This window comes from Ranitomeya imitator, chromosome 1 (assembly GCF_032444005.1).
Source record: "Ranitomeya imitator isolate aRanImi1 chromosome 1, aRanImi1.pri, whole genome shotgun sequence".
Taxonomy (NCBI): domain Eukaryota; kingdom Metazoa; phylum Chordata; class Amphibia; order Anura; family Dendrobatidae; genus Ranitomeya; species Ranitomeya imitator.
The window spans coordinates 49,240,223-49,252,582 of NC_091282.1; the positions used below are offsets into that span (position 1 = coordinate 49,240,223).

Here is a 12,360-nt window from a genome sequence, read left to right on the forward strand (position 1 = left end):
GTGCAATATATGGCAGTGGTAGTCCAATATATCCGCAGATGGAGGCACCAGCCCGGGCAAGGGCCGGCCTGGATCACACACGTCCTCAAAGTCCGTAGTAGCAGCAGAATATCAGTAAGAAGCAGAGAGATGCCAGCAAGACACCTTCCAACCAGGAGCTCAGAGATTGCTTCACTCAGACTGAGCACACAAAATACTCCGCAACAGGAAGCTGCTCAGGGCCAGGTATATAGAGCAGGTCCCATCAAGCTCAGTCAGGGCGGGGACAAATCTACAGGGCAGGTGATGATCTCTATCCAGACGAAGTTCATATGGTTTCAGGCAGAAGTCAAGCAAGTTCCGAATAGCTCCTCAAGCAAAGGAACAGACTAGCAATGAGTCACAGGTTCAAATCCTTACATTAGGCTCATGTAGATACCTAAGGTTTTTAATGTCTATGAGGAAAGTGGGCTCCAGATTTTGATATTTCAAGTATCAGGTAAAGGGGTTAAAACAATATGGCTTTACCACCGATATAGGTTTTTTTGTCCATATGTTGGATGACATTTGTATTTGACCTCTGTTTATAGCCAAAGTCATTCAGTGGATCGAACATGAGGATGTCATCTATGTATCCATGAACTTCTTTCCTTCATTGATTCCTTAACTTCTTTCCTTGATTCCTTCTCTTCCTTCCTTGATTCCTTCACTTCCTTCCTTCCTTGATTCCTTCACTTCCTTCCTTCCTTTCAAATCCTCCATCCTTTCCTTCCTTTCAAATCCTTCCTTCACTTCCTTCCTTCCTTGATTCATTTACTTCCATCCTTACTTTCAAATCATCCATCCATCCATCCATCCTTCCTTCCTTACTTCCTTCCTTCCTTCCTTCCTTCCTTCCTTCCTTCCTTCCTTTCCTTAATTCCTTTCCTTCTTTGCTTTACTTCTTCTGTCCTTCTCTGTATAAGCTTCTTGTATTGTCAGAATTGAAAGGTTTATATGAATGTAAGATGAAAAGCCAGGAAAGACCAAACCTTAAAAATGATTGATCAGCCACTGCAAAGTTAAGAATCTGTTTATAGCCAAAGTCATTCAGTGGATCAAACATGAGGATGTCATCTATGTACCCATGAACTTCTTTCCTTCCTTGATTCCTTCACTTCCTTCCTTGATTCCTTCACTTCCTTCCTTGATTTCTTCTCTTCCTTCCTTGATTCCTTCACTTCCTTCCTTCCTTGATTCCTTCACTTCCTTCCTTTCAAATCCTCCATCCTTTCCTTCCTTTCAAATCCTTCCTTCACTTCCTTCCTTCCTTGATTCATGTACTTCCGTCCTTACTTTCAAATCCTCCATCCATCCTTCCTTCCTTCCTTCCTTTCCTTCTTTGCTTTACTTCTTCTATCCTTCTCTGTATAAGCTTCTTGTATTGTCAGACTTGAAAGGTTTATATGAATATAAGATGAGAAGCCAGGAAAGATCGAACCTTAAAAATGATTGATCAGCCACTGCAAAGTTAAGAATCTTTGTAATATACTCCATTACCTTATTTTGCATCTCTATTAAACACGAAACTGCAGTACTGTCCTACTGACCATCTCATGCCCTTTTAGAAGCTGCTTTCAACTGCTGCTCTAGCTAGAATTCATGTTCCAACACTACGTACAAAGGCTCTCTCTTGTGCGAGATTCTCAGTTCTCTTCCCCATGCTCAGTAAAAGTGTATATAAATAAAATGTGAGTTCAGATTCTTGCTAGAGCAGCAGTTCAAAGCATCTTCTAAAAAAGTGTGAAATAGGCAGCTAGAGCAGCCCTTCCAGCATGATGATTGAGAGAAGGAAGTTAAATAAGGTCATGGGGGCATAATTTCATATGTTTGCAAAGGTTTATCAATAAATTTAAAAAATTAGTTACTGTATAATCCATAGGCAAAATATGGCAGGATGTCTTCTCTTTACATGGGAGACCAGAGCATGCAACTAGAATCAGCACAACCATGACCAAAAGCAGCAAGGCCACAGTGAAGATTAGGAACTGACGAAAGAGTGGAAGAAACACTTGCTGGACTAGGGTGTCCTAGCAGAAGGTCATACAACATTACTAGCACTTGCTACTAGGGCTTAGCTCGTGTCGCTGGCAGGAACATTACGTACCGGTAGGTGTCGTTGCTACATGGCAATTCACTACAGTTGACACTGTTAGAACGTCTGAGCCATACCTCTCATAATGCCCCCATGCTAATATATATTACTATCTGAAAATAGGACTTCACTTTTGGAAAATAAGGTGTCAAGTATAATTACTATTATACTGGAGGAAAATTGAAAATCTAGCAGCTGAATAATTCATGAGGAGCCACAGTACATTTGTTGAAAAAATAATACATCATCTAAAAAAATATAACACTGATCCTATAAACAAGAACATAACTACCATAATACTGCTCCTATGTACGAGAATATAACTACTATAATACTGCCCCTATGTACAAGAATATAACTACTATAATACTGCTCCTATGTACAAGAATATAACTACTACAATACTGCCCCCTATGTACAAGAATATAACTACTATAATACTGCTCCTATGTACAAGAATATAACTACTATAATACTGCTCCTATGTACAAGAATATAACTACTAAAATACTGCTCCTATGTACAAGACTATAACTACTATAATACTGCTCCTATGTACAAGAATATAACTACTATAATACTGCCCCTATGTACAAGAATATAACTACTATAATACTGCCCCTATGTACAAGAGTATAACTACTATAATATTGCCCCTATGTACAAGAATATAACTACTATAATAATTCTCCTATGTACAAGAATATAACTACTATAATAATGCCCCTATGTACAAGAATATAACTACTATAATACTGCTCCTATGTACAAGAATATAACTACTATAATACTGCCCCTATGTACAAGAGTATAACTACTATAATACTGCCCCTATGTACAAGAATATAACTACTATAATACTGCTCCTATGTACAAGAATATAACTACTATAATACTGCCCACTATGTACTAGAATATAACTCCTATAATACTGCTCCTATGTACAAGAATATAACTACTATAATAATTCTCCTATGTACAAGAATATAACTACTATAATAATGCCCCTATGTACAAGAGTATAACTACTATAATACTGCTCCTATGTACAAGAATATAACTACTATAATACTGCTCCTATGTACTAGAATATTACTACTATAATACTGCCCCTATGTACAGGAATATAACTACTATAATAATGCTCCTATGTACTAGAATATAACTACTACAATACTGCTCCTATGTACAAGAATATAACTACTATAATATTGCCCCTATGTACAAGAATATAACTACTATAATAATTCTCCTATGTAGAAGAATATAACTACTATAATAATGCCCCTATGTACAAGAGTATAACTACTATAATACTGCAACTATGTACAAGAATATAACTACTATAATACTGCCCCTATGTACAAGAATATAACTACTATAATACTGCCCCTATGTACAAGAATATAACTACCATAATACTGCTCCTATGTACAAGAGTATAACTACTATAATATTGCCCCTATGTACAAGAATATAACTACTATAATAATTCTCCTATGTACAAGAATATAACTACTATAATAATGCCCCTATGTACAAGAATATAACTACTATAATACTGCTCCTATGTACAAGAATATAACTACTATAATACTGCCCCTATGTACAAGAGTATAACTACTATAATACTGCCCCTATGTACAAGAATATAACTACTATAATACTGCTCCTATGTACAAGAATATAACTACTATAATACTGCCCACTATGTACTAGAATATAACTACTACAATACTGCTCCTATGTACAAGAATATAACTACTATAATATTGCCCCTATGTACAAGAATATAACTACTATAATAATGCCCCTATGTACAAGAGTATAACTACTATAATACTGCAACTATGTACAAGAATATAACTACTATAATACTGCCCCTATGTACAAGAATATAACTACTATAATACTGCCCCTATGTACAAGAATATAACTACCATAATACTGCTCCTATGTACAAGAGTATAACTACTATAATATTGCCCCTATGTACAAGAATATAACTACTATAATAATTCTCCTATGTACAAGAATATAACTACTATAATAATGCCCCTATGTACAAGAATATAACTACTATAATACTGCTCCTATGTACAAGAATATAACTACTATAATACTGCCCCTATGTACAAGAGTATAACTACTATAATACTGCCCCTATGTACAAGAATATAACTACTATAATACTGCTCCTATGTACAAGAATATAACTACTATAATACTGCCCACTATGTACTAGAATATAACTCCTATAATACTGCTCCTATGTACAAGAATATAACTACTATAATAATTCTCCTATGTACAAGAATATAACTACTATAATAATGCCCCTATGTACAAGAGTATAACTACTATAATACTGCTCCTATGTACAAGAATATAACTACTATAATACTGCTCCTATGTACTAGAATATTACTACTATAATACTGCCCCTATGTACAGGAATATAACTACTATAATAATGCTCCTATGTACTAGAATATAACTACTACAATACTGCTCCTATGTACAAGAATATAACTACTATAATATTGCCCCTATGTACAAGAATATAACTACTATAATAATTCTCCTATGTAGAAGAATATAACTACTATAATAATGCCCCTATGTACAAGAGTATAACTACTATAATACTGCAACTATGTACAAGAATATAACTACTATAATACTGCCCCTATGTACAAGAATATAACTACTATAATACTGCCCCTATGTACAAGAATATAACTACTATAATACTGCTCCTATGTACAAGAATATAACTACTATAATACTGCAACTATGTACAAGAATATAACTACTATAATACTGCCCCTATGTACAAGAATATAACTACTATAATACTGCCCCTATGTACAAGAATATAACTACTATAATACTGCTCCTATGTACAAGAATATAACTACTATAATACTGCCCCTATATACAAGAGTATAACTACTATAATACTGCCCCTATGTACAAGAATATAACTACTATAATACTGCTCCTATGTACAAGAATATAACTACTATAATACTGCCCACTATGTACTAGAATATAACTACTACAATACTGCTCCTATGTACAAGAATATAACTACTATAATAGTGCTCATATGTACTAGAATATAACTACTACAATACTGCTCCTATGTACAAGAATATAACTACTATAATACTGCTCCTATGTACTAGAATATAACTACTATAATACTGCTCCTGTACAAGAACATAGCTACCATAATACTGCTCCTATGTACAAGAATATAACTACTATAATACTGCTCGTATGCACAAGAATATAACTACTATAATACTGCTCCTATGTACAAGAATATAACTACTATAATACTGCCCCTATGTACAAGAATATAACTACTATAATACTGCCCCTATGTACAAGAGTATAACTACTATAATATTGCCCCTATGTACAAGAATATAACTACTATAATAATTCTCCTATGTACAAGAATATAACTACTATAATAATGCCCCTATGTACAAGAATATAACTACTATAATACTGCTCCTATGTACAAGAATATAACTACTATAATACTGCCCCTATGTACAAGAGTATAACTACTATAACACTGCTCCCTATGTACAAGAATATAACTACTATAATACTGCCCCTATGTACAAGAATATAACTACTATAATACTGCTCCTATGCACAAGAATATAACTACTATAATAATGCCCCTATGTACAAGAATATAACTACTATAATACTGCCCCTATGTACAAGAATATAACTACTATAATAATTCTCCTATGTACAAGAATATAACTACTATAATAATGCCCCTATGTACAAGAATATAACTACTATAATACTGCTCCTATGTACAAGAATATAACTACTATAATACTGCCCCTATGTACAAGAGTATAACTACTATAACACTGCTCCCTATGTACAAGAATATAACTACTATAATACTGCCCCTATGTACAAGAATATAACTACTATAATACTGCTCCTATGCACAAGAATATAACTACTATAATACTGCTCCCTATGTACAAGAATATAACTACTATAATACTGCTCCTATGTACAAGAATATAACTACTATAATACTGCCCCTATGTACAAGAGTATAACTACTATAATACTGCCCCTATGTGCAGGAATATAACTACTATAATACTGCTCCTATGTACAAGAATATAACTACTATAATACTGCTCCTATGCACAAGAATATACAGTGGGGCAAAAAAGTATTTAGTCAGTCAGCAATAGTGCAAGTTCCACCACTTAAAAAGATAAGAGGCGTCTGTAATTTACATCATAGGTAGACCTCAACTATGGGAGACAAACTGAGAAAAAAAAATCCAGAAAATCACATTGTCTGTTTTTTTATCATTTTTTTTGCATTTTATGGTGGAAAATAAGTATTTGGTCAGAAACAAACAATCAAGATTTCTGGCTCTCACAGACCTGTAACTTCTTCTTTAAGAGTCTCCTCTTTCCTCCACTCATTACCTGTAGTAATGGCACCTGTTTAAACTTGTTATCAGTATAAAAAGACACCTGTGCACACCCTCAAACAGTCTGACTCCAAACTCCACTATGGTGAAGACCAAAGAGCTGTCAAAGGACACCAGAAACAAAATTGTAGCCCTGCACCAGGCTGGGAAGACTGAATCTGCAATAGCCAACCAGCTTGGAGTGAAGAAATCAACAGTGGGAGCAGTAATTAGAAAATGGAAGACATACAAGACCACTGATAATCTCCCTCGATCTGGGGCTCCACGCAAAATCCCACCCCGTGGGGTCAGAATGATCACAAGAACGGTGAGCCAAAATCCCAGAACCACGCGGGGGGACCTAGTGAATGAACTGCAGAGAGCTGGGACCAATGTAACAAGGCCTACCATAAGTAACACACTACGCCACCATGGACTCAGATCCTGCAGTGCCAAACGTGTCCCACTGCTTAAGCCAGTACATGTCCGGGCCTGTCTGAAGTTTGCTAGAGAGCATTTGGATGATCCAGAGGAGTTTTGGGAGAATGTCCTATGGTCTGATGAAACCAAACTGGAACTGTTTGGTAGAAACACAACTTGTCGTGTTTGGAGGAAAAAGAATACTGAGTTGCATCCATCAAACACCATACCTACTGTAAAGCATGGTGGTGGAAACATCATGCTTTGGGGCTGTTTCTCTGCAAAGGGGCCAGGACGACTGATCCGGGTACATGAAAGAATGAATGGGGCCATGTATCGTGAGATTTTGAGTGCAAACCTCCTTCCATCAGCAAGGGCATTGAAGATGAAACGTGGCTGGGTCTTTCAACATGGCAATGATCCAAAGCACACCGCCAGGGCAACGAAGGAGTGGCTTCGTAAGAAGCATTTCAAGGTCCTGGAGTGGCCTAGCCAGTCTCCAGATCTCAACCCTATAGAAAACCTTTGGAGGTAGTTGAAAGTCCGTGTTGCCAAGCGAAAAGCCAAAAACATCACTGCTCTAGAGGAGATCTGCATGGAGGAATGGGCCAACATACCAACAACAGTGTGTGGCAACCTTGTGAAGACTTACAGAAAACGTTTGACCTCTGTCATTGCCAACAAAGGATATATTACAAAGTATTGAGATGAAATTTTGTTTCTGACCAAATACTTATTTTCCACCATAATATGCAAATAAAATGTTAAAAAAACAGACAATGTGATTTTCTGGATTTTTTTTCTCAGTTTGTCTCTCATCTTTTTAAGTGGTGGAACTTGCACTATTGCTGACTGACTAAATACTTTTTTGCCCCACTGTAACTACTATAATACTGCTCCCTATGTACAGGAATTTAACTACTATAATACTGCCTCTTTGTACTAGAATATAACTACTATAATACTGCTCCTATGTACGAGAATATAACTACTATAATACTGCTCCTATGTACAAAAATATAACTACTATAATACTGCTCCTATGTACGAGAATATAACTACTATAATACTGCTCCTATGTACAAAAATATAACTACTATAATACTGCTCCTATGTACAAGAATATAACTACTATAATACTGCCTCTATGTACTAGAATATAACTACTATAATACTGCTCCTATGTACGAGAATATAACTACTATAATACTGCTCCTATGTACAAAAATATAACTACTATAATACTGCTCCTATGTACGAGAATATAACTACTATAATACTGCTCCTATGTACAAAAATATAACTACTATAATACTGCTCCTATGTACGAGAATATAACTACTATAATACTGCTCCTGTACAAGAATGTAACTACTATAATACTGCCCCTATGTACAAGAATATAACTACTATAATACTGCCCCTATGTACAAGAATATAACTACAATAATACTGCTCCTATGTACAAGAATATAACTACTATAATACTGCCCCATGTACAAGAATATAACTACTATATTACTGCTCCCTACGTACAAGAATATAACTACTATAATACTGCCCCTATGTACAAGAATATAACTACTATAATACTGCCCCTATGTACAAGAATATAACTACTATAATACTGCCCCATGTACAAGAATATAACTACTATATTACTGCTCCCTACGTACAAGAATATAACTACTATAATACTGCCCCTATGTACAAGAATATAACTACTATAATACTGCCCCTATGAACAAGAATATAACTACTATAATACTGCTCCTATGTACAAGAATATAACTACTATAATATTGCCCCTATGTACAAGAGTATAACTACTATAATACTGCCCCTATGTACAAGAATATAACTACTATAATACTGCTCCTTTGCACAATAATATAACTACTATAATACTGCCCCCTATGTACAAGAATATAATTACTACAGTACTGCTCCTATGCACAATAATATAACTACTATAATACTGCCCCTATGTACAAGAATTTAACTATTATAATACTGCCCCTGTGTACAAGAATATAACTACTATAATACTGCTCCTACGCACAAGAATATAACTACTATAATACTGCTCCTACGCACAAGAATATAACTACTATAATACTGCTCCCTATGTACAAGAATATAACTACTATAATATTGCCCCTATGTACAAGAATATAACTACTATAATACTGCTCCTATGCACAAGAATATAACTACTATAATACTGCCCCTATGTACAAGAGTATAACTACTATAATACTGCTCCTATGTACAAGCATATAACTACTATAATACTGCTCCTATGCACAAGAATATAACTACTATAATACTGCCTCTATGTACAAGAGTATAAATGCTATAATACTGCCCCTATGTACAAGAATATAATTACTACAGTACTGCTCCTATGCACAAGAATATAACTACTATAATACTGCCCCTATGTACAAGAATATAACTACTATAATACTGCTCCTATGTACAAGCATATAACTACTATAATACTGCTCCTATGCACAAGAATATAACTACTATAATACTGCCTCTATGTACAAGAGTATAAATGCTATAATACTGCCCCTATGTACAAGAATATAATTACTACAATACTGCCCCTGTGTACAAGAATATAACTACTATAATACTGCTCCTATGCACAAGAATATAACTACTATAATACTGCCCCTGTGTACAAGAATATAACTACTATAATACTGCTCCTACGCACAAGAATATAACTACTATCATACTGCTCCCTATGTACAAGAATATAACTACTATAATACTGCTCCCTATGTACAAGAATATAACTACTATAATATTGCCCCTATGTACAAGAGTATAACTACTATAATACTGCCCCTATGTACAAGAATATAACTACTATAATACTGCTCCCTATGTACAAGAATATAACTACTATAATATTGCCCCTATGTACAAGAGTATAACTACTATAATACTGCTCCTATGTACAAGAATATAACTACTATAATACTGCTCCTATGTACAAGCATATAACTACTATAATACTGCTCCTATGCACAAGAATATAACTACTATATTACTGTTGCACCCCCCGAGGAAGCCCACACGAATCGCGCGTCGGGGCTGCTCCGGACACACACTGACGGGCAATATAGTAAAGCAGGATTTTGCTTGAATACTGTTCTTGTCCCCAAGGTGATATTTGGTTAATGGGATTGATTTACACTTTCCCATAAAGCTTCCTACTTCCCGGGGAATCTGTATACTGATTGCACCTTACTTGCACTATGCACTTTTTTGGTTTTGCATTGAAGTTTGTTGGGGTGGACATCTTGTGATCTGTTAGCTCGCCCAGCCTGTGACTTTTCAGTGCCTTTTCCTTTTCTTGTGTCCTTCATACAGAGGCCCTCTGTGTGCCTTGTCATTCATAAGATGTTGATTACGAGTTTTTTGTGATTTTTGTGTAAATTATGTTCCAATAAACTTTCTCAGATTTTTATCAAAAAACTTTTTGGGACATTTACTCCGGGTGTTTGTGTAGGATCTATGTATTTTGGAGTGTCCTTGACTAAATTAGTCCCTTGAAAAAGCATATGGCCAGATTTGGTAATTAAGATGTGTCAGTGGTTTTTGTTCTCCATACTGCCTCCTATGTATAAGAATATACCGTAACTTATAATATTGTGTTTTTTCTGTACTTTTTTTTTTGTGCTTTTGATGCCGATTTGAAGCTACATTTTTAGCACCGAAAACCTTTTAATTTTGCACTTTTTTTAGATGCATTTTTTTCAGGTTCCTCATCAAAGCCTGTAGAGAAAGAAAATGCCCCGATACTACCCTCACCCCAAACAAAGTCGATCAGCGTCTTTAAACACAAAATTGATTTTTTTTTTTCATGGAAAAACATCTGTTAATTTTCAAGTCTCATCTTCTGCCTGCGCGGAATATACCGTGCCTTGTGAAGTTGATCATTGAGTCCAGGCTTAATGACAAACACCCACGTGGAACCTAAAATATTTCACCACTAGAAGATTAGTATAGAATTTCATGCGAGTTCCAGAACGTGAACAATGGACGGAGAATGCAGGATATCGTCTGCGCCCGTCGCGTTTCTTCTTAATTTCGTTAAGGATCAATTTTCACAAGAGACGTTTGGAAGCGGCGAAAACATTTACGGAAGAATTTAGAAAACAAGGCATCAGAACTCATCTGCTGTCCCGTAAACCATGAACGTCAGGATCCCAAAAACGAAAAAGCACCAGTAATGAAAGCCGAGCAGTGTATTTCCCTTATATCTGTGTTATGATCTGGTGGCCTAGGAGCAGCATGAGACGTACTCTGGAGAAGGTGGTACCTGTACTGACCGCAGACCCTGAACTTAGCACCGCAACTAGAAGTAGCCGTGGAATGTACCTAACACTCCCTAGACACCTCGACACAGCCTAAGGACTAACTTCCCCTAAAGATAGAAACGGGAAAACTATCTTGCCTCAGAGAAAATCCCCAAAGGATAGACAGCCCCCCACAAATATTGACTGTGAGAGGAGAGGGAATTGACATACGCAGACTGAAATCAGGATTTAGCATAGGAGGCCATTCTAGCTAAAAAGAAAGAATAGGACAGAGTACTATGCGGTCAATATTAAAACACTAGAAAATATCCACCACAGAAAATACAAATCTCCACATCTGACTAAAGACATGGAGGGTATATCTGCATCTCCAGAGACACAACTTGGCTGCAAAAAATCCTTACACAGACAAAGCTGGGCAAGACAAAACATGAAAATGCACTGAAATATAAGGCCCACAGAATGTGGACAGCAAAAACAAAGCCAGAACTTATCTTTGTTGAAAAGAACAGCAAAACAGGAGAGACCAGGTAGGGATGTGAATCCTCCAAAAACAATGGACAACTGGCACTGACTAAAGGATCAAGCAAGACTAAATAGCCCAGTCCAAATTGCAATAAGTGGACACACCTGATGAATGCTGCGATCCAAAGACAGCATCACTACCACTCATAACCACCAGAGGGAGCCCAAGAGCAGAATTCACAACATATCTGTTGTTAGGAAATTGATCGAGATGACCAATATTGCAGCCATATGGAGGCCCCCCGATTTTGTCCACCCATGGCACAGCAAGAATAGAGCTTCACCCTCGACGCATTATGATGCCCACGTTGACCATGGCCGCACATTTGTGGGGTAAACGTACCTAAGCAATAAGGCTTCTCTCGGTTCCTATGTCTCTCCCGGTCGTACTGGTAGCCAGGATAACAAGTACACAGGACCCGACCAAAATTGTCTGTGCACTGCTGCTCACACGGGGCCTCGGAGCAGACGTCGTAATCTGTAAG

The 12,360-nt window shown here is 36.3% G+C and overlaps 1 protein-coding gene across 1 annotated transcript in view; it reads right to left on the reverse strand.

Moving 5' to 3' along the window:
* Positions 1-12,360, reverse strand: part of CCBE1 (collagen and calcium binding EGF domains 1) — a 410,001-nt gene that overhangs the window by 44,225 nt on the left and 353,416 nt on the right. The window contains exon 4 of the mRNA XM_069746218.1: positions 12,219-12,353. Coding sequence (XP_069602319.1) covers positions 12,219-12,353 — 135 coding nt within the window. The remainder of the gene's footprint in view (positions 1-12,218; positions 12,354-12,360) is intronic.